Consider the following 24662-nt stretch of genomic DNA (forward strand, 5'->3'; position numbering starts at 1 on the left):
CTGGCTATTCTCTGCAGGTTCAACAATCAAAGCAAACATTTGATTGGGTGCCATGGGTTACTGCCTAGGTGCAAATTTGTTTATAATGGGCCCTAATTATCATTGCTTGCTAAAGTCTGTCTGTACTGAATATGATCCTTTTTTGACATATTCATCTCCCTGTATCACAACAAATCCTTTTAAGATGAATACATTCATTGACATTATGGCACCACCATTGCAACCATGACCAATTCAGACAAATTCATTTTTTTTTGTCTCTCTTAGATGTTCAGATTTGAACTGGAAGAAAATCAGCTGAAAAATGAAATCCAGGATGCAAGGGACCAGAATGAGCTCTTAGAATTCAGAGTTCTAGAACTGGAAGTAAGAGAATCTATCTGTAAACTGTCTGCTGGAGCAGAGATTTCCTTTCAGCCCCGAATTAAATACATTTAGCACTAGCTCTTGTGTTGCACTGAACCACTTGGATATACGGGCGTGGAATTCTACTTTTTTGAGGGATAACCAATAAATCCAATGCCTTAATTAGGAAAGGTTACTAATTGGCACAAGAATGTACACAATACTGCACTTAATAAATGTTTGTACATGTGATCCAGTTCCTATCCAGTCATTTCCGGCACGTCTAACCAGTGACCAATGTCATATGTTGGTAATGCTAACGTCTTTTTAATGTCATGTTTTGTGCAGCCCTGCATGTTCAGCATGTTTTTCAAAGCCTGGGGGGCATTGCTGTTTTTTTTTTATAATTCAGTTTTCTAAAAATATTAATAATAATGTAATATAATAAAAAAAAATATTTGTTTTGCACTGGACTTTATTTGCTCAATTTTCTTTCATTTCATTGCCTGTGTATATTTTCTATTATGTGTTAAGCCCACAGTTTAACGGACATCTGCATGCTGTTTATTTGTTATTTCATTGCATTTTGGCACTCAAAGCTAACACTTGGTGCATAGAAAGCAACACATGTACAATGTGCACCCAGTAGAAACCCATAGCAACCGTTATTTTTTCTGGTCTAATGCAGTTAAAAAACGATATTAAAGAACGAATGCCAAAAACCTGAAAAATGTGTTTTTTTTACTATGAAATCCAAATTTTTTTGTGGAGAAAAAAAAACCCACAAATTTTTCGGGATTTATTATACCCCAAGGATGGAAAAGTCAGAATCCGAAAATCCGGCATCTCAGACCTGCCTAGGTTGTATATAAGTCAATGGTAGATGTCCCCCTAAGATTTTCTGGTTTTCTGGCAAAAATGTTAAAAATTCTGTGTTTTTGATTGGAAAAGCCTGAAAATGTTTGTTTTTTCCACAAACAAAATTTTCGGGAAAGTGTATTAATAAATCAGGAAAAAAAACCCATGCGGATTTAGTCGGAGTTGTTTTTAGGAAATATTGAGATAAATTCGGAGTCTGATAAATGGGCCTCTATGGGTTACTCTTTGCCCGTATCATTTCTCAACCCCCTGGTTTGTAACATACCTTTTTCTGGATGGTACAGTGACTGGATACGTTTCCGCATGCACTGATTAAAAACCATAAAGCCTAAAGGGAAACTATCACATTTTTACCTTAATGATTTGCCTTTCACTCTGTAACTAATGTGCAACTGCTTTACCCTGCACACATCTGATTCAGCCTTTCTTCAAGTGTAATATTGGCACATTACACTTGAAATTTTTCTTCCAGACCAATATCTGGGCAAAATATTATGCAGGATTGAAATTCTTTAAAGGGATCCTGTCATTGGAAAACATGTTTTTTCAAAACACATCAGTTAATGGTGCTACTCCAGCAGAATTCTGCACTGAAATCCATTTCTCAAAAGAGCTGACTTGGGGCAGCTGGGAAACTGACAAAATGTCTAGCCCCATGTCAGATTTCAAAATTGAATATGAAAAAATCTGTTTGCTCTTTTGAGAAATGGATTTCAGTACAGAATTCTGCTGGAGCAGCACTATTAACTCATTTTGAAAAATGTTTTTTCCCCTTTAAGGTTATACTGTTTTTTTCCCAATGGGTCCACATAAGACTGCAGAATGGGGCCAACAGATCTTCCTAATTTGGCCATGCATGTTGGTGGCCATATTGGGCTACAAAACAAGCAGATCCTAAAATGTATGGTCAGCTTAAGTCCATTCATTGGGAGCTGATTTGTATTAAGGAGGAGACAAGTAGCTAAAAAGCCCGGCCCTCTGAGTGGAGAATTGACATGAGACATTTCCATAAAATAATAAAGAATAAACCTGTCTGCTGGCATCTACTTTTAGACACAGTTTGCACTCATTTTTACATGCAGATTTGTGATGCCAACACCAGGGACAAGGGCTATAAAGCACTTGAAACATTTTTTTAAGCTGACTCCTCCATAATAATACCCTAAGTGAGCTGGCAGACAAGTGTCTAGAGTGATGCAAATGCACATAGGAGAATATGTAAAAGCTCTGTGATAGTTTCCCTTAGAACCGCAATTGCCATTTAAGGCAAAATGGCAGTTTATCCAGCATCCTGGTTTCCAGAATGCTCCATCAACCTGCAGCCTTGAGAGTCCATAACCAGCTCTCAAATTTGACCTAAAGCTGGGATTTGGACGGAATTTGTATTATGGGCATGTCCATTTTTCTCTTCTTTTAATTTTAAAACTCCTATCCAATCCATCAGGGATATGCCAAAATAGGAGTTAAATACCTTCTTGTGGAACAAATCACCTCCCCCCACTTAAAGTGACAGTGTGAAATTAATTCAGCATTTTACAAAAAACTATTTTAGTCCAATGAATACAAGTTATAAGTCCATCTAGGTGATTAATGTAATCAGAGACTGCATCTTTTGGCCTGTCCTTGTTCAGTAAAAAAACAATAGTCCAATATACATGGGACAAAAAAGAAAAAGATAAGGTACTGCCATAACAATAGCCTACCTAGGGTTGCTCAGTGCTCCGTGTTTTAAGCTCAGCGGCTCTCTAAGGAAACCATGTCAGAATGAAAACACATGATGTCCAGTGTCCCAATTTGCTTTTGTTTGCATAGCATCTCAAACCGCTCAATCACAATGAAAAATAAGTATTCCCAAACTCTTGAGAATGAGTAGAGCAAAGAAGTCTTTTCTTGATGTTTGCTAACTAAACTATAAGTGATGGGATTTTGATTTTGGGATGGGGACCTGCATTGTTAGGCTGATGAAGGGATCAGGTCACAACTGCTTCCAGAGGAGTAAAGAATGCATGTGGAAAGCATGTATATTTACATTTGTTAAGCCTAATATTCACTATGTTTTCCTTTACTGAAGCACTCATTAAAGAAAAATGAATACTAAAATCGAAGTTGCTTTTCTATGATAACATATGAGGTCATGTTCAAATAACTACAGAGTCTGACTCTGCTAAGAGTCCGTATATCATAAATAAGAGTTACCCAGCCTCCCTCTCTTGATAAATGGTATGAAAAATATACACTGTAGGTTTTCTGATTTACTGGGTTTTGTATTGCCTGAAACAATGTGTAATGTTGGGTAGATTAGATTTATACAACACATAATTTAGCTCCATTTCACTTTCTGTGCTTGGATGGGGTGAATGATACCCAGTCACTTTCTCTACATACCCATAGGTCCGCAAATAATGGCAATTATTATCTATTTGAAGCTTCATCCTCTTAGAACTTGGGGTGGATTCCATCAGAATCAGATGCTTTAGCACTTATATTTAGACACTCTGCCTTGCTTCTTCCTGTTTTAGATGATTTTCAAACTTTTGGAGAGAACTAATATTCTCCTTAGCTATTAATGTCACTGTATTAGACCTATTCAAACTCAATTCATTTTATAACAATATTTGTAACATTGTGTAATCCCTTCACATTAAGCCATGTTGCTGGGCTGATTAAAACTTTTGCTCTGCTTGGCATTGTCTGTTGCATTTTTCAGGAATGTGCCTTAAAGGGGAAGTAAAGTCTAAAATAGAATAAGGCTAGAAATGCTGTATTTTGTATACTAAACATAAACATGAACTTACTGTGCCAGAAGTCTAATAAAACAAATAATTTATGCTTTCAAAGTTGGCTACAGGGGGTCACCATCTTGTAACTGTGTTAAATATTTTTGCAAGACCAAGACTGCGCACATGCTCAGTGTGGTCTGGGTTTAGGGATTGCCAATGTGAATGGAATGGAATGTGAATTTTATAGTTTTTGTATTGTTTAATACAAACTTTCTCCAACTCTGCAGAACCAGTGGCTACAGCAAAATAATCCTCCAAATAGAATCCCAGTTTATGTGTTTAAATCTGGCTCCATGAGCTGGAGTTCGAAACAGTTAAGGGGATGTAAAGGCAAAAATAAAATTCAATACAAATCTCTACACTGTCGGCGACTGCTTTACAGGGAAACAAACAAACTGCTTGAGTTCTGCATGGCTGAGAAGGGCTCCCCCTGCTGTTCATAAGTATGATTGTTTCCCTGCTCAGCAGTTAGGGACCATCTGACAATTCCTATCCACAGCAGTAAATGAAGGGAGAATTTCACTGCATACAGTCAGGTTTCTTATAAAAACGGCACACATTTTTTAATTAAAGTATACTGGAGATAATTAAAAATGGTGTTTTGTTTTTAAATCGGCTCCTGCTATCTCTGAAACTATAAAGGTGTTTTTCAGGCATTTGTAGCCTGAAAATATTCTAGGTCAAGTATTCAGGCTACAATCATCTGGCTTTCACAAATTCCCATTGAATTCTATGGAAAGAATATCAAGGGGTGGCTTTGGGTAATGCAGGCAAAACACCTGAAAGCCATCACAAGCGGCATAGGCCTTGATTTAATATCACTGGATAGTTTAGATGTTTGCTCACAACTGGTTATTGTATCATGCCTTAATACTTAAAACATGAAGTTTAATTCTATCCTCACCATAAGCAATGGCTTCATAATGTCTTTTAAAAAGAAAACATGGAACAAATGGATTGAATCTTATTAATAAAAAAGTGTGTTTTTACATTGGAATTAGTACAGCAGATATGCAGTATTGTATACACAATATCTTCTACACAAGAACACAGTTTGCATTCAATCTGAGTTTCTTGCAGACAAAAAAAGTTTGTTATTTCCAGCCCGCTATCCCCTCTTTATCCGATGTCACCCACGAGGGTAAGGTACCTAATGATCTATGATCTTGCAGTAATTATTGGCTATGACTTATAATACAGAGGCTGCTCACTGGAGAGTGTGTGACTGTTAATCTCGGTAAAGTCAGAACAACAGCTAGTAAAAAGCAAAATTTGTCATGATGGGTTGGATGGAAATGTTGAGAAACTGCAGCATGGGGGTTGGGCAACTATGAACTCTCCATTTTTATTTGCTAACTTCAGATATGGGCTCTCTACCTTTGTTTTCATTCCATGCTAAACATTGGCATAGAACAAATAGACATTGGCAAATAGAACATGTGGACAAATGCTATGTAAAAGTTTCTGTGATGTCATCATTGGTCATATGGTGATGTCATAAATTATTATTGGTGCATGGGGATATCACTGTAAGGATTTATTTATGAAATCATGCAGGAGATGAGAAATAATATACTCCCATCTAAAATGCTTGGGGCTAGAAGATTTGGATCTTCAAACTGGAGCCCTTTCGGGGGAGTACTGTTGGCGTAATGATAATATTTTTGGTCAGCACACAAACTCAAAGTGTTCTGCTCATGTTGGAGTCTTCCAAACTGAATGAAGGGTGAAGCCTATAGGCCAACAGATACACCCAGACTATTTTTAATAACTATAGAAATGTTCTCATGTTAAAGTAACCGATAGTGTACCCACTAATAAAAATGCTGAAGATATTAGAAGTCAAGTTTACTATTCTGTCCTAGTTTAACAATGCACATTGCACATTCGTAGGGCAGATTCTTAGAAGAAGAAATTCCCAAATCTACAAAGAAATGTATAGACTGCTTGAGCAGGTTGAAGGCCTTAAAGCTCTCTTAGTAGTCCTCTGACCTTGAACTCGATGACTTCCAACCTCTTTATATGGTACATAATGTTGTAGCTACATTGTCCAATATCTGCCATTCGGGGGTTTACCTGTACAAAAGATATATGTTGAGTTATCCATGTATATAGACCTATGTTCTCCAGTCTAGTGGCAGAAATCAGATTTTGGTGGGGGGCTGGTAGGTGGGGCATTGCTGGAGAGTGGCTAATTACCCATATCTTCACCAACAGTGGTATTATGGCAATGATCCCCAACCAGTGGCTCGTGAGCAACATGTTGCTCCCCAACCCCTTGGCTGTTGCCTTCAGTGGCCTCAAAGCAGTTGCTTATTTTTTAATTCCAGGTTTGGAGGCAAGTTTTGGTTGCATAAAAACCACGAACTGCCAAACAGAGCCTCTTGTAGAATGCCAGTCTACATAAGGACTGCCAATAGCCAATCACAGCCCTTATGTGGCACCCCTTATGTGTTACTCCCAAACGCTTTTTTACATTTAAATGTGGCTCATGGGTATAAAAGGTTGGGGACCCCTGTATTATGGTATGAACTACAATGCAAACAGGGGGCCTTGTAACAATCTTCGCACCTATTGTTATGCTTCTGATTAATCAATCATGTTACATCTTTTTCTTTTGCAAAATCTCTAAATCTTTTGCACACCCTTTATGTGTCCAGATGTATAAACCTTATTATATTCAATGTCTTTGTTGTTTTATACAAAACATTTCCCATCTTTTCAGACTTTGTAGAGTTTATTCTATTGCATAACAGGAGCCAACGGTATGAAGATTTTTATTGTTCTGTACAATAAAGTGTGACGTTCAGTAAGTAAGGATAAAAGCACAGTGGTTCTGAAATAGATAAAGGTCTTCCCCATGTTACATTATCACATGGATGGCAAACCCTTGGGGTGGTTAATCACTTGTATTTGTACTCCAGGTTTTTACCATCCAACGAGATAATGTTGTTTTTAGAACAAGCCTGGGGAAACCTATAGTAATATCTGTGTGTGTGTGTGTGTGCACAATCCAAGGTGTTCTCATAGGAAAAAAAATTGTAAAATAACACATTTTTCATCAGGAGAGAGAACGAAGGTCTCCAGTATTTAACTTCCATATAACCAACTTCCCAGAAAACAATGGAAGTGCTCTGCAGCTCTTCTGTCATCAGGAAGGAATTAAGGTAGATGCAGCTTCACTTACCTAGTGGCCTACTTGTGTTTCATTACCATTAACACTTTGGGAAACCGCAATCATTAAGATCTAGCTGATGATAGAGGATAACATTTGCAGCTTATTCCCCAAGAGCCAAACAAAAAAAACTCCTTCTTCTACTACTGTGGTTGGGACTCCATTTCCACCAACCTTTGCTTTGCTTCCAATAAGGATTAATTATATTTTAGTTTGGATCAAGTACAATCTACTGTTTTATTATTACTGAGAAAAAGGAAATCATTTGTTCTGGATAATGGGTTTCCGGATAAAGGATCCTATACTTGTACTTATCACAGCAATACATAATTCTATTGCACAAGAACACTACATTGATGCGTATAATATAAACACAGTTTGGCCCATAAATCTTTGGACAGAGACAATTTTTTTCTAATTTTGGTTCTGTACATGACCACAATGAATTTTAAATTCAACTGCAGACTTTCAGCTTTAATTCAATTGGTTGAACCAAACGATTGCATAAAAATGTGAGGAGCTAAAGCCTTTTTTTTAACACAATCACTTCATTTCAGGGGCTCAAAAGTAATTAGACAAATTAAAAAACTGAACTCATGGACATCACCAGATTCTGGGTTTCCTCCTTTTTAATGCTGTGCCAGGCCTTTACTGCAATCAGCAATCCATGTTATAAATACACAACTATTGATTAGTGATGGGCGAATTTGCGTCGTTTCGCCGAAAAATTTACGAATTTCCAGCGAAATTCACGAAATGGTGAAAAACTAGCAAAACTGCGTTTTTGACGCCGGCGTCCGTTTTTTTTCGATGCCGGCTAATTTTCGCCAATGAATTCTCGCGGGCGGTTCGCAAATGTATTCACTGGCGGCAAATCGCGCAACTTCGCCAGGAATTTGCACCTGGCGAATAAATTCGCCCATCACTTCTATTGATTCAATATTGGGCATCATCCCAAGACTTCACCTGTTACAACTACTGCTCTTCCAAGCATTCTAGTACTTTTGGTGAATGTTAGTTGAGCTGGAGGACTTTAAATTAAACATAATGCCCTAAATTAGGAAACACAGTAAAATATCTCTAAAGACAATCAATTACAGTAATTTGACAACTAAAAATGTTACATAGAAGCCTTCCTTGTTTCAAGTTTACATCATCAAACATAAATATAGGTTTGGATTTATGGTTTAAAATGGAAAATGTAATAGCTAAAAAAAATCTGTTGAGCTGTAGTGGGTATTTAATATCTGTTTCCCACTAGGCAGAAAGAAGCTGACTCATGCGGTCAGACAGTAGAGCAATCCATGACATCAGAGAAATCAGTGACTCACTAGTGTTTCCCCCTGTTTTATGTTTGACTCATCCAGGGACTAAGCTTGACTTATTGAGCCGACTTTAAAAAATCTTTATTTTAAACATAGACTACAATTAGGAGATAGTTATCATTGGATTGGCAATGGCACCTAAACAAAAGCAAATGGTAAGGCATATAATTGTGCAATTATATATTTTTCTAAGTTTATTTATTATTTGCTGGTATTATTTCAGGTATGGGATCCATTATCCGGAAACCCATTATCCAGAAAGCTCTGAATTACGGAATGGCCCATACACTCCATTTTATCCAAATAATCTAAATTTTTCAAAATGATTTCCCTTTTCTCTGTAATAATAAAACAGTACCTTGTACTCGATCCAAACTAAGATATAATTAATCCTTATTCAAAGCAAAACCAGTCTTTTGGGTTTATTTCATGGTTACATGATTTTCTAGTAGACTTAAGGTATGAAGATCCAAATTATGGACAGATCCATTATCTGGAAAACCCCAGGTCCTGGGCATTCTGGATAACAGATACCATACCTGTACATATTAATAGTGTGACTGTTTATATCCTTTATTTATTCTATCACTGCTTTAATATGCCAGAAATGTAAAATACAAGGGTACCTGGAGATGGTTTCTTATTACAAATAGAGTAGACTTGATTGTTGTATCTGGTAGGAATGAAGTCCACGGTACACCAGCAATTTTCTTGAATAAAAGGATGAGATTGTGCGTGCCAGATGGGTCGGTAAAGGTTGCTCCATCTACTAATGCCATATTCCAGATCCATGGCTGAGTAGTGATGTTGGTCAACAGACGCATTTTATAGGGTACCCATATCCACTAACTATTAATCTTCCAATATGTAGCATACTATGTTCAGTTTTAGCCTTGTGTTACATTCATCCTGGATTCACTCAGTCATTCATAGCCCTTTTCTGTGTGACACTGTTATTCATTGTCTGGCTTCTTTTTTCCAGGATGTGGATATCTCAGAACTCATGAAGAAGCTTGACATCCTAGGAGATAATGGGGTAAATATATATATATATATATGCAATGTTCCCCTATATTACAGGAATGGGATCCGTTATCCGGAAACCCATTATCCAGAAAGCTCAGAAGCCGTCTTCCATATCTTCCATTATCCAAATAATCCACATTTCTCTTTCCTCTATAATAATAAAACAATACCTTGTACTTGATCCCAACTAAGATATAACTAATCCTTATTGGAAGCAAAACCAGCCTATTGGGTTTATTTAATGTTTATATGATTTTCTAGTAGACTTAAGGTATGAAGATCCAAATTGCTTGTAGATTCTGGATAACAGGTTCCATATCTGTACTTAGATTCACGTATTTGTTTTTTGGCAAAGCCAAAACAGATCTATTTACTTACCAACCACTCTATGCCAGTTGTTTAGGACAGGGATTCCTTTCCTTCAATCTTCCGGCACAAAATACAGGGAGCACAAAGAATCCAGGTGCAAGTGATTTTAAATGAACATTAGGAGCCCCAACTTTTGGCCCCTTAGTGCTCTAGCACTTGCATCTAGGGTCATAGTTAGTGATGGCCGAATCTGTCCCATTTTGTTTCGCCAAAAAAATAGTCAATGGGCGTCATGAGTGACTATTTTGTCCAAATGCGTTAAAGTAAATGGGCGTCTGAATAATTTTGATGCACAACAATTTTTATGCGTGCGACACATTTTTTTTTTGTCGTAGCAAATTTTCAGCCAGCAAATTTTCTCCTCAGTTTGGCAAAAATATTCACCGGCGGCAAATCGCGGAAATTCACCGTAAATCCATGCCTGGCAAATTTATTCGGCCAACACTAGTCATAGTAAATGGCTCATGACTTCACCAAACAGCATGAGAATCTGCCACAAATATTATACCCTCATGGGAAGTATTTTTATAGTAATGGGGTAATGGTGCAAGGTTTGCACTCCTAATAACCCATACCAACCAATCAGAAGGGAGTATTTACCCATCACCTGTTTGACAATAAACATGTGATTGATGTTTCTGGTTTACTAGACCCTGTGTCTTTTCTTACATTACCCAACAAACGACATAACTAGTCCAGTCTGCACTACCCAGATGTACAGTAGTGGCAGATTAAAACAGATGAAGGCTTTCTGCTAACCCTGTATTTAGTTGTATGACGTAAGAATTCCTGTGTTCACAGTATTTAAATTATTATTTAATAAACTACAGAAAAAATGCCCTTAATACTGCCCTGAATTTGAGAATATCTTATTTGTCACAATTTTTACTTTCAGAACCTGAGGAATGAGGAACAGGTGGCGGTCATACAAGCAGGGACAGTGCTGTCTCTCTGTGAAAAGGTACATGTTACTGTACAATGCATAATAATAATAATACTGTTTCAATACTTGTTGTATTGCTTGGCTGCTGCCAAAATGCCCATTGTCATTAATGATGTGCGGGCCATCTCTGACACCAGTGGGTTGGGTGGGTTCAGGCCGACTTCCACACACCATCGTTGGGTTGCGAGTGGGTTAGGGTTGACCTGTTCCTTCATCTCTCCCCACCCACGACCTTACTGTGCTGACTTCCGTCTCCTGAGACAGGTGTTTATATTTCTTTATCCCTTTGTGAGAAGTAAAGTCAATATTTGAACAAGTTTAAGTTTATGTTTTCAGATGAGATATGGAGTTTTGATATTAAAATATTTGTGTTCATTGTTGAAGATATGTACTAATATAATACATTAACACAGATAAGCAGTTTTTTTTCTCATTCTTCACCAGGCAAAATATTCTATAACTATTACTCTAGATTAATTCTTGTCAAACTTTTTATAGGTCAAGCCCCACCTAAAGGTTCAGGGCCCTCTTGAAGGTCCAACTTTTGATCAGGGCACCAAGTAGCTTCTGAAATTGGTGTAAATATGAGTATTTTTGTCACTCTGCTTAGTGTTAGGGATATCTAGGGCATTGGATACAAAGATGAAATCTGACATTCATGGTGGACTTTCAGTTGTATCTAAGAAAGCAAATGGCAACTCTCCCCAATCCATGCCCCAACTGGCATTCAGGCTGAGCCCTCCTTTCAATCCTCTAAAGTTTGGGAACTACTATGTAGAAAACCTGCTGTGCAGTAATAAATGGTGGAATAAAACTGGTGGTCTGTTTATCAAAAATTGTTTTGGATTGAACAATTAATCCAATCGCATTTATTCATTTGTAATGAGTTGACCAAATTGTGGTTAATAAATATAATAAACATTGATCAATATTTATTGAATTAACAGCTACAAGATTAAAATTAATTTAAATTATGATCAATACCCTTCTATGGAATTGTAAACCCTCGAGCATTGTTTTGTCTAGTCTCTAAAAACTAATCTTGAAGGCTAGAGACACCTGTTACCCAGGGGTTCTTGTGCTGTTTAGATTATATGGTTACATGGAACATGCACAGATCTGTCTAGATATGCACTGAATATCCTTGGTCATAGCTTAGAGCTGTTTCTATGTCCCTTACCATTGCTAGTTTTTTCCTAATCTTGTGTGTGTCTGCTTGTCTAAAACCTGCCCAGACCTCCTCTGACCTACCTTGAACTATGATTCTCTTATCCAGCAGTGACTACACTTCACAATATCCCGTGGACCCTACATCTGTTCCAGTGGGGTCTCATAACAACAACTGTGTTAGAAAGGGGCTCACATGGCCACATCATAACAACTACTTAAAGAAGAAGGAAAGGCTTGGTGCACTTGGGGGTGCCAAATATTAGACACCCCCATGTGATTGTATTGACTTACCTGAAACCCTGGGCCGGTTCTCCTATCAGCAGAAAACTGCACTGGCCATGGGTTATACCAGTGAGCACCAGGGAGTGATCTTCTTCCGTCTTCTTCTTCCTTCAAATTTCCAGGGGCAAATGCATGCGCAGTTGAGCGAAATAGCCAACTTTTTAGTTAAAGTTCAGCTTTTTGTTCTACCGTGCATGCGCAGCTGTGACGAAAGAAGACGAAAGAAGATCGCGAAAAGTGCTCACTGGTATAACCCTGGGCCGGTGCAGTTTTCTGCTGATAGGAGCACCGGCCCAGGGTTTCAGGTAAGTCAGTACAATCACTTGGGGTGCCTAACATTTGGCACCCCCAAGTGTACGAAGCCTTTCCTGCTCTTTTAATACTTGTGACATTTGCCAGTGACCAGACTGATCAATATGACATGATTGAGTGGGTTGAATTGGAATATTTGCCTTCCCCCCCCTCTCCCGCAATCTCTCAAATGTGATGTAAAACAAATTTGGAGGCATCAGGTTGTCATACATTGGGTTGAATAATCTTGATTTCTCCTGAAGCTTCTCAGTGACCATTTCCTATTTCTTCATTCTTTATTTGGTGGGCCTGTAGCAGTGGCTTTCCCATTGGAAACTGTGTGCTTCACCTTCTAGTAAGCTCACTAATCATGTTTAATGAATGCTGTTATAATAAGTTTAATGAATGAATGCTGTATAATCCTTTACTTACTTTTTATTTGTCACATTTAGCCAGGACAGCCTTTATATTTTGGACATTTTTATGCTAAAAGTCACTTACTGCAACTATAATTTCTTATTTAAAAAAACTCAATAACACCCATTAAGACAACATAGAAATCTTATAGTTGATTCATTCCTTGTCTCTGTGCTTGCTCTGTCTGTAGTGGCTGAAACAGATTGAAGTCACAGAAGCTGCCCTCACACAGAAAATGATTGACCTGGAAAATGAGAAGGTAAGAAAAGAAAAAGCAGTAAATGTCCTTCTGATCTGAGGAGTATAATGTGTTCAGTATTCTTGCAGAAAATAACCCACGTGCTCACCCAGGCCTCTAAAGAAAGTATATTCCCAGTACAAGGTACACTAGGCAATGTACATGCAGGAACCAAAGTTGTCCTGTCTACTTTTTCCCTGGTTAAAAGGAAACATATTACTGACAGCAGAGAACCATAACTTCTAATAAATGCATGTTGCAGGACTGCATTGATTGCATTTAAAGGAACAGTAACATCAAAAAATGAAAGCGTTTTAAAGTAATTAAAATATAATGCAGTGTTGCCCTGCACTGGTAAAACTGATGTTTTTGCTTCAGAAACACTACTATAGTTATATCAACAGGCTGCTGTGTAGCCATGGGGGCAGCCATTCAAGCACAGGATACACATTAGATAACAGATAAGTACTACTATAGTTTATATAAACAAGCTGCTGTGTAGCCATGGGGCAGCCATTCAAGCACAGGATACATAGTAGATAACAGATAAGTACTACTATAGTTTATATAAACAAGCTGCTGTGTAGCCATGGGGACAGCCATTCATGCACAGGATACACAGTAGATAACAGATAAGTACTACTATAGTTTATATAAACAAGCTGCTGTGTAGCAATGGGGGCAGCCATTTAAGCACAGGATACACATTAGATAACAGATAAGTACTACTATAGTTTATATAAACAAGCTGCTGTGAAGCAATGGGGGCAGCCATTCAAGCACAGGATACACAGTAGATAACAGATAAGTACTACTATAGTTTATATAAACAAGCTGCTGTGTAGCCATGGGGACAGCCATTCATGCACAGGATACACAGTAGATAACAGATAAGTACTACTATAGTTTATATAAACAAGCTGCTGTGTAGCCATGGGGGCAGCCATTCAAGCACAGGATACACAGGAGATAACAGATAAGTACTACTATAGTTTATATAAACAAGCTGCTGTGTAGCCATGGGGGCAGCCATTCAAGCACAGGATACACAGTAGATAACAGATAAGTACTACTATAGTTTATATAAACAAGCTGCTGTGTAGCAATGGGGGCAGCCATTTAAGCACAGGATACACATTAGATAACAGATAAGTACTACTATAGTTTATATAAACAAGCTGCTGTGAAGCAATGGGGGCAGCCATTCAAGCACAGGATACACAGTAGATAACAGATAAGTACTACTATAGTTTATATAAACAAGCTGCTGTGTAGCCATGGGGACAGCCATTCATGCACAGGATACACAGTAGATAACAGATAAGTACTACTATAGTTTATATAAACAAGCTGCTGTGTAGCCATGGGGGCAGCCATTTAAGCACAGGATACACATTAGATAACAGATAAGTACTACTATAGTTTATATAAACAAGCTGCTGTGAAGCAATGGGGGCAGCCATTCAAGCACAGGATACACAGTAGATAACAGATAAGTACTACTATAGTTTATATAAACAAGCTGCTGTGTAGCCATGGGGACAGCCATTCATGCACAGGATACACAGTAGATAACAGATAAGTACTACTATAGTTTATATAAACAAGCTGCTGTGTAGCCATGGGGGCAGCCATTCAAGCACAGGATACACAGGAGATAACAGATAAGTACTACTATAGTTTATATAAACAAGCTGCTGTGTAGCCATGGGGGCAGCCATTCAAGCACAGGATACACAGTAGATAACAGATAAGTACTACTATAGTTTATATAAACAAGCTGCTGTGTAGCAATGGGGGCAGCCATTTAAGCACAGGATACACATTAGATAACAGATAAGTACTACTATAGTTTATATAAACAAGCTGCTGTGAAGCAATGGGGGCAGCCATTCAAGCACAGGATACACAGTAGATAACAGATAAGTACTACTATAGTTTATATAAACAAGCTGCTGTGTAGCCATGGGGACAGCCATTCATGCACAGGATACACAGTAGATAACAGATAAGTACTACTATAGTTTATATAAACAAGCTGCTGTGTAGCCATGGGGGCAGCCATTCAAGCACAGGATACACAGGAGATAACAGATAAGTACTACTATAGTTTATATAAACAAGCTGCTGTGTAGCCATGGGGGCAGCCATTCAAGCACAGGATACACAGTAGATAACAGATAAGTACTACTATAGTTTATATAAACAAGCTGCTGTGTAGCAATGGGGGCAGCCATTTAAGCACAGGATACACATTAGATAACAGATAAGTACTGCTATAGTTTATATAAACAAGCTGCTGTGAAGCAATGGGGGCAGCCATTCAAGCACAGGATACACAGTAGATAACAGATAAGTACTACTATAGTTTATATAAACAAGCTGCTGTGTAGCCATGGGGACAGCCATTCATGCACAGGATACACAGTAGATAACAGATAAGTACTACTATAGTTTATATAAACAAGCTGTTGTGTAGCAATGGGGGCAGCCATTCAAGCACAGGATACACAGTAGATAACAGATAAGTACTACTTTAGTTTATATAAACAAGCTGCTGTGTAGCCATGGGGACAGACATTCAAGCACAGGATACACAGTAGATAACAGATAAGTACTACTATAGTTTATATAAACAAGCTGTTGTGTAGCAATGGGGGCAGCCATTCAAGCACAGGATACACAGTAGATAACAGATAAGTACTACTATAGTTTATATAAACAAGCTGCTGTGTAGCCATGGGGGCAGCCATTCAAGCACAGGATACACAGTAGATAACAGATAAGTACTACTATAGTTTATATAAACAAGCTGCTGTGTAGCCATGGGGGCAGCCATTCAAGCACAGGATACACAGTAGATAACAGATAAGTACTACTATAGTTTATATAAACAAGCTGCTGTGTAGCCATGGGGGCAGCCATTCAAAGGAGAAAGGGCACTGGTTACACAGCAGATAAGCTCTGTAGAGCATAATGTTATCTGTTATCCACTATTTAACCTTTGCCTTATAGCCTTTTTTAAATTTCCACCATATGCTTGTTTATATGAACTATAGTAGTGTTTCTGAAGCAAACACATCAGTTTTACCAGTGAAGGGAACACTACATGATATTTTCATTACTTTAAAACACTTTAAGTTTTTGGTGTTACAGATCCTTTAAATTAGATTTTATTCCGTGTAGCCCTTCTAGCTGTCTTTTGTAGATGTGCCCTTTTTTCAAGCAATCTGGTAAACCTGTACTTTATTTTATACTGTTTACTTCAATATTAAAGGGGACCTGTCACCCTAAGCATAGAACTCAGCTGGCGATTTTACCTGCGATTCCTTCTGTTCCGACGCGATGACACTAATCGCAGGCGTTACAATGGATGAGCCGCATCTAATGTAAGTAATACAAATGTCGCACGTAGAAGCTGATTGCACCGGAGACAACTGTCGGATGCGAGCGCTGCATGTTGCTTCTTCATCTGACAGTCGTGGCGGATACAATCAGTTTCTACGTGCGACATTTGTATTACTTACATTAGATTCGGCGCATACAACGTGACGCCTGCGATTAGTCTTATCACGTCGGAACGGAAGGTATCGCAGGTGAAATCGCCCGTGGAGTCCTACCCTTAGCAATAATTCCAAATTCTTTTCAGTTGTGTTCATCAAACAAAATGAACTTTACTTACACTAAAAAAAGTAATTATTAAAATGGCGATTTGTGGATACAGTTACCAAGGCAAGCTTTGTGTCATCCCACAATCCTGTTTATGCGCCAGAATAGGGGACCTGTAGGGTTGCCACCTGTCTGGTTTTGACCCGGACAGCCTGGTATTTTGAGGGGCTGCCCGGGTCTATACTTCCTTCCTGGTTTTCCAAATAAGGAAAACCGGGCGGGATTCCCTTGATTGACACCGCGATCGGCCAATCGCTGATCGCCGCAGCATAACCCCCGCCCACTGATGTCACAGGTCCGCCCACTGACGCCACGGTCCGCCCACTGACATCACAGACATGCCCACTGACATCACGGACCCGCCCCCCCGTCCGGTCTCACCCAGACATATAGGTGGCAACCCTAGGGACCTGAACTATGACCATGCACTGACTACATACACATTGGGGTATATTTATTAAAAAGTGAAGTTAGAGATCGCCACAGTCCTCTAGAGTGAAATTCCGCCACTCTCCATTCAATTCTATGGGATTTTGAAAGGCATATTTATCAAAGGATGAACTCTCACTTTCACCCATTGATAAATACTCTTTTAAAAATCCCATTAATATGAATGGAGAGTGGCGGAATTTCACTGTGGCGATCTCTAACTTCACTCCTTGATAAATGTACCCCAAAGGTGGTGAGGAGTGCAGTGACATCTAAATATGGATCTGTTATTTAAAAAAAAAAGTGGGTTTAATTTTTAATTTGAAAAGGACTTTTATTATACTGTCTTGGTGACAGATCCCCTTTAAGTGTATGATGTTTAACACTAAAGATAGTGCAACCTATACCCTGTAGTATGTTTTCCATTCTGGAGTCCTTGGGCCATAATCTATTGGGATACACACAAATGCTTAAACTTACCCATTTCCAGAGACTTGTATTGGTGCGTTACAGCTTCTGTAATACCCAAGTGCTGATCTCGTACCAGAGAAGGGGCCTCATCATTAGGTGTATTTAGAGCAGCAGCGTCTTTACTGTTACTGTTATATAGAACCGAAGGGAATATACAGCAAGTAAGGGGCTTTATTTGCTTCCAGAAACTGAATAACGAAGAAGAATTATAAAGAGAAGGGCATTGGAAATATAGATAGTTTAGTATTTTTCTGTGTGACAGACTCTTAAGAGTTCAAAAGTTCCCTGTTGTGTTCCCCAGTGATGTGGGTCACCAGAAGAACTTCATGGGGAACACTGCAGGTAAACTGATTGGGGCAAATTTACTTACCTCCGAAGTTGCACCAGTGTTGACTTCGCCGCACTTCGCCAGGCGAAATTTCACCAGGGCGCTGCTAATTCACTAATTCACTAAAATCACGGAGGCGAAAGGTAGCGAAGTTGCGCTACCATTAATTCGTCAAGCAAAGCGAAGTTACGCTATCGATGCCTAATTTGCATATGGCGCCAAGTTAAAGTACAATGGACGTATATGTAGCAGCAAATACATTACACTACACAAGCCTGGGAAAGCTTCATAAAATAAAATGGAGTTGTTATTTTGCTATTCCCCTTGCCTGGTCTGAGGTGGTGAAGGCAAGTCTGGCGCAAGAGGTAACGTTCAGTAAAATCCGCAAGTTAGTTAATTAGCGTAGATGTATTACGTCCCTTCGCCATAGCTCAACTTCGTCTGGCGTTAGGGAGCGATGTAGCGCTAGAATACATCCACTTCTCTAGCGAATTTACTATTGATGCACCGAATCCACTTTTTTGGATTCGGCAGAACCCCCGAATCCTTGGCGAAAGCCGAACGAATCCGAATCCTAATTTGAATATGCAAATTAGGGGTGGGAAGGGGGAAAACGTGTTTTACTTCCTTGTTTTGTGACAATAAGTCACACAATTTACCTCCCCGCCCCTAATTGGCATATGCAAATTCGGATTCGGTTTGGCCTCGCAGAAGGATTAGGCCGAATCCGAATCCTGCTGAAAAAGGCCGAATCCTGAACCGAATCCTGGATTCGGTGCAACCCTAGAATTTTACACCAGCACCCGTTAGTAAATCGGCTAAGTAACAAAATGACGTCATGCTGCCAAATTTGCGCTAGTCTCTAGGACTCTATGTGTAGAAAATTTACCTCTCAGCTCTTTCTTACTCCCAGGAACTCTTCAGCAAACAGAAAGGCTACTTAGAAGATGAACTGGACTACCGGAAGCAAGCACTTGATCAAGCCCATATGGTAGGTCTTTTTAACTGCTTCACAAACTGATAGATCCTAGAATCTCTGCCAGAAGCTAAGTAATGTATATTCACTGATGCAATACTTTTATTTATAGGAATATGCCTGGTGCAGCATATGAGCCAATATGCCAATAGGTGTCTGCTTAGGTCTAGTAACCCATAGGAACCAATCACATGTTTGCATTCAGTAAATGTTACCTGCTGATTTGTTGCTATAGGAGTCTAGACCTGTAGCAAACTTTCCCCTCTTATATTATTATTTTTATGATCACAATCAACCTCCTGGTCAACCTCTGCCATGTTTTTAAAGGGCATGTAAAGTCTAAAATAGAATAAGGCTAGAAATGCTGTAATTTGTATACTAAATATAAACATGAACTTACTGCACCACAAGCCTAATCAAACAAATAATTTATGCTTTCAAAGTTGGCTACAGGGGGTCACCATCTTGTAACTTTGTTATACATCTTTGCAAGACTAAGACTGTGCACATGCTCAGTGTGGTCTGGGCTGCTTAGGGATCGTCATAAACAAAGCTGCTTGAGTTCTGCATGGCTGGGAAGTAAGGCGGGGGCTCCCCCTGCTGTTCATAAATATGATTGTTTCCCTGCTCAGCAGTTAGGGACTGTCTGACAATTCCTATCCACAGCAGTAAATGAAGGGAGAATTTCACTGCTTTAAAGGGCATGTAAACGCAAAAAAATGAAATACAATTTTTACTTTATTTTTTCTTTAATGAAAAAGAAACCTATCTCCAATATACTTTAATTAAAAAATGTGTACCGTTTTTATAAGAAACCTGACTGTATGCAGTGAAATTCTCCCTTCATTTACTGCTGTGGATAGGAATTGTCAGACGGTAATGTAATTTGCATTCGACATAATGCTTTTTTTTCTAGTTCTCACAATATTTGCCACAGTCAACTGAAAATCAAATTAGTGAGAAGAGGAACTTCTTGAGATGTTGCTCAGCTTGAGCAGAGAAACGATTGCTCACTAGCTTCATTTTCAGAGCACATCAATATCACAATCTTATTGTGTTTTCCTACATTAGCAAAGATTTTACCTTTTGATGATTTTGTGACTTTAATACACAAACATGGACATTACTATACAACCTTTGCCCTCAAATCTAAAGTAACTCGGTAAAGGGTTTACTGTGATATCTACACTGTGGCAAATGTTTGCCTACAAGGTAATTGATATTCCTATTAGGGATGCACCAAATCCACTATTTTGGATTCGGCCGAACCCCCGAATCCTTCACAAAATATTCAGCCGAATATCGAACTGAATCTGAATCCTAATTTGCATATGGAAATTAGGAGTGGGAAGTGGAAAACATTTTTTACTTCCTTGTTTTGTGACAAAAAGTCTTGTAATTTCCCTCCCGCCCCTAATTTGCAAATGTAAATTAGGATTCGGAATCGGTTCGGCCTGGCAGAAGGATTCGGGCGAATCTGAATCCTGCTAAAAAAGGCAGAATCCCGAACCGAATCCTGGATTCAGTGCATCCCTAATTCCTTTATTCTAATTTGTCCTTATGTTTTCTTTTTTCTCTCTCCAAAATGCACAATCGCTTGTGGATGGTGTGACTTGTGCTAGAAAATCCAGGAATTAGAAGCAACTTTATACAACGCTTTGCAGCAGGATCCGGGGAGGAGGGTCAGCGAATGCTTAAACGAGACCCAGAGGGAAGACTTGCGGACGGCAGTGGAGAAGCTGCGAAGGCAGATCCTGAGACAAAGCCGGGAGTTTGACAGTCAGATCCTACATGAGCGCATGGAGCTTTTACAGCAGGCGCAGCAGGTGCACTTTATGTCTTGGCATATATTAGGTCCACTTATTTACAACTAATACCAACCCCTTAATGGGCTGCCCATTATGATGGAGGGCTCTAGTCAGTATAGACTTTTATTAGGAGTAGTTCTAGTTTAAACCACTTTAAAGGGATCCTGTCATGATTTTTATGATGTATTTTTTTATTTCTAAATTACACTGTTTACACTGCAAATAATTCACTCTACTATAAAATTTAATTCCTGAACCAGCAAGTGTATTTTTTTTAGTTGTAATATTGGTGTGTAGGTGCATCTCAAGTCATTTTGTCTGGTCATGTGATTTCAGAAAGAGCCAGCACTTTAGAATGGAACTGCTTTCTGGCAGGCTGTTGTTTCTCCTACCAGGCAGCTGTTATCTTGCGTTAGGGAGCTGTTATCTGGTTACCTTCCCATTGATCTGTTGTTGGGCTGCTGGGTGGGGGGAAGGGAGAGGGGTGATATCAACCCAACTTGCAGTAAAGAGTGACTGAAGATTATCAGAGCACAAGTCACATGATTGGGGGCAACTGGGAAACTGACAATATGTCTAGCCCCATGTCAGATTTCAAAATTAAAAAATCTGTTTGCTCTTTTGAGAAATGGATTTCAGTGCAGAATTCTGCTGGAGCAGCACTATTAACTTGACAGTATCCTTTAATTTTATCAAAATATCAGTTGAGCGTAAAAGACTTTTTCTTCCCTTCTTCCCTTCTCCCAAAATGGAAATTCAATACTATGCCTTAATCGAGATCACCATGGGACTGTTTTACTAGCATTGGTGCTATATACAAATGTTTAGGATTAAATGAATTAATGCTCATATGAGGCTATGGAGATAATTATGTTTGTAGAATACAATAATAGGTGCATCTCTTTAGGGTAAAGTCACACTGGGCATTTTGGGGAGATCGCCCTAGCGACTTCGGAAAACGAACCGCTGCGTGTGATTAGCGCCGGTGTTTTATCATTTTAGCTGGCGCAGAGTGAGGGAAGGCGTTTGGGGAGATTGGTCGACGCAAAGACGAGGCGATTAGTTGCCAGGCGACCAAATCTCCCCAAAACGCCCAGTGTGGCCTTACCCTTATACCCTACATTCTAAAGAGCAAAAGAAGCTCAGAGTTGCATCTATTGGTGATGGTAGAATGTTCCCGGGGAGAAGGTGTAAAGAGAAAAACCATAGCAGTTGCCTTTTTGTAATCCAATGAAGAGTGTTGAGAATATTGATCCTCTAACCCTGCCGCATGCCCTACCTTGGCCTCAGTCTTTGCAAAGAAGCGTTGAACTAATTGAAATTAGTGATATAAAATAAGTGAAATTGGGTGATAGAAAAATTTCCTGTTCACACAGAGAATCTGGGAACTTGAAGACAAAATAGAATTTCAGAAAAGGCAACTTAAACAGCTAGAAGAAAAGGTAAGTGATTTCTACTAATTCCTGTTGAGTATGGGAAGCCACAGTTATGTATTCATAGTCAGAAAATCAGTGTGTATTGTACAGTATGTAATGAAGGGAAGGGGTGCATCAGTATTCTGTGCACTGACCGTACAAATAAATGCTGAGCTGGGTCAGGGGAAGATGAGAATCCCTTTATCAGGTTACTGAAATCAATCAGTTGAGGTATTAGGGCCAAACATTACAGCAGCACAAACCTATGGCTTCGTTCATAAAGAATGGGGCTCCCAAATCTGTCTCCTTAGCAAATGAAAAACACAATTACTCATTCATGGCTGTGCCGATTATAATCCTATTAAGGAAATGTGCATTATATATGAATTATATATGAATTCTGAGTGAGATAAACAATGTAATATGGCTCTATAGAAAGATTTATTCTATATTTAAAATTACAAACATCTACAAATGCTATTGGTAACTAGACCTGGAGCAAATTTTGCAACTTTATAATGTCATTTATGTGTAATTGTATGTACAGGTATGGGATCCATTATCCAGAAACCCATTATCCAGAAAGCTCAGAAATACAGAAAGGCTGTCTCCCATAGACTCCATTTTATCTAAATATTGCAATTTTTCTATTTCCATTTTCTCCATAAAAATAAAACAGTAGCTTGTACTTGATCCCAGCTAAGATATAATTAATCCTTATTGGAAGCAAAACCAGCTGATTGGGCTCATTTAATGTTTACATGATTTTCTAGTAGACTTAAGGTGTGAAGATCCAAACTACAGAAAGATCAGTTATCCGGAAAACCCCAGGTCCCGAGCATTCTGGATAACAGGCTCCATACCTGTACTATAAATTGAGAGCTAATTCACAAAAAGTAAATGAAGTTTGGTTGTTCACAAATCTGCAAATGAAGTGGGTGCATGTTTAGTCCGTGTGCAATAAAGGGTATAGAGAATAGGTTGAAATGGGTTGAAAATGGTTGGGGTGGAAGTATAGGATGGAAGGGAGTAGTGAATGGGGGCGTCAAGAACTGAAGAGGTTAGAGAATGGTATGGTGTATATAGAAGTAGTCACAGTGTAGAGATGAACATGAAGGTACAGTAGAGAATGTGATGGGTAAATGGGAGGGCAGAAAAATCAAAAAAAATTCCAAAGAATGGAATGGTGTAGACCAGGGATCCCCAACCTTTTTTTTTACCTGTGAGCCACATTCAAATGTTAAAAGAGTTGGAGAGTAGTGATGAGTGAATTTATTTGCCAGCCATGGATTTGCAGCGAAATTCTGCCATGTGTAATTTTTTTTGTGAAATTGTCATGTGCATAAAAATTGTCGTGCGTCAAAAATTTTCAGACACACATTGACTTGTGTTTCGCAATTTTTTTCCGGAGTTTCGCCATCACTACTCATTACTATTGGAGAGCAACGATAGCATGAAAATAGTTCCTGGGGGTGCCAAATTATGGGCTGTGATTGCCTATTGGTAGCCCCTATGTGGACTGGCAACCTACAGGAGGCTCTGATTGGACATAGACCTGGTTTTTATGCAACCAACACTTGCCTCCATGCATGGAATTGAAAAATAAGCCCCTGCTTTGAGGCCACTGGGAGCAACATCCAAGGGGTTGCACCTGAGTCACTGGTTGGGGATCACTGGTGTAGACAATAGAAGGCAGAACTAATGTACTGACCATATACTGAAGGGCAATAGAGAATGTAAAGGATAGCATAGTATGGAAAAAGTATGTTATAGGAGGGGGAGGAATAAAAAAGGACAATAGTAACAATGCATGAAAGAGGGTAGTTCAATTAAGAAAGATGAATGGAACAGAATACCAAATTGTGGAAGGAAGAAGAGAAGGGGATGCAGAAGTAGAAAATGAAGTGAGTAGGGAATGGAAAAGGTGAATAATGGAAGGGAGTAAAGAATGTGATGTAGTAGAAACTGAGGGGTAACAGAGAAGGGAATGTAGTAGTAGTAGTAGTAGATCAGTAGTAAGAGAGCAGAGAATAGAAGAGGTGACATAATGGAAGAGAGTAGAGAATGGGAGAATTCTGAAACTGAATGTTGTAGAGAATCAAATGCAGTAATATAAAAAAGCAAATAGATAAGTGAAGGCAGTAGAGAATGAAATATACTGTTGGAATTGAAAGAGTAAAACATGGAAGAATGTAGAGAATGAAATATAATTATATAAAATGAAAGGGAGTAGAGGATGGAAGGAGCTAGTAAGTCTATGAGGTTTTCAACATTGCGTCCAGATCACTGATTCCCAAGGTTAGAGTTTCTATTGGTTAGACAGAGG

General features: G+C 38.9%; 1 protein-coding gene across 2 annotated transcripts in view; it reads left to right on the top strand.

Moving 5' to 3' along the window:
* Nucleotides 1-24662, top strand: part of jakmip1.S (janus kinase and microtubule interacting protein 1 S homeolog) — a 94834-nt gene that overhangs the window by 66867 nt on the left and 3305 nt on the right. The window contains exons 13-20 of one of the 2 annotated variants that reach the window (XM_041579400.1): nt 268-366; nt 7070-7171; nt 9487-9540; nt 10795-10860; nt 13193-13261; nt 19051-19128; nt 20736-20939; nt 22298-22363. In XM_041579400.1, the coding sequence (XP_041435334.1) occupies nt 268-366; nt 7070-7171; nt 9487-9540; nt 10795-10860; nt 13193-13261; nt 19051-19128; nt 20736-20939; nt 22298-22363 (738 nt within the window). Of the gene's footprint in view, nt 1-267; nt 820-7069; nt 7172-9486; nt 9541-10794; nt 10861-13192; nt 13262-19050; nt 19129-20735; nt 20940-22297; nt 22364-24662 lie in introns of those variants that run through there. The other variant, XM_041579401.1, reaches the window with a different exon arrangement.

Source organism: Xenopus laevis, chromosome 1S (genome assembly GCF_017654675.1).
Source record: "Xenopus laevis strain J_2021 chromosome 1S, Xenopus_laevis_v10.1, whole genome shotgun sequence".
NCBI lineage: Eukaryota > Metazoa > Chordata > Amphibia > Anura > Pipidae > Xenopus > Xenopus laevis.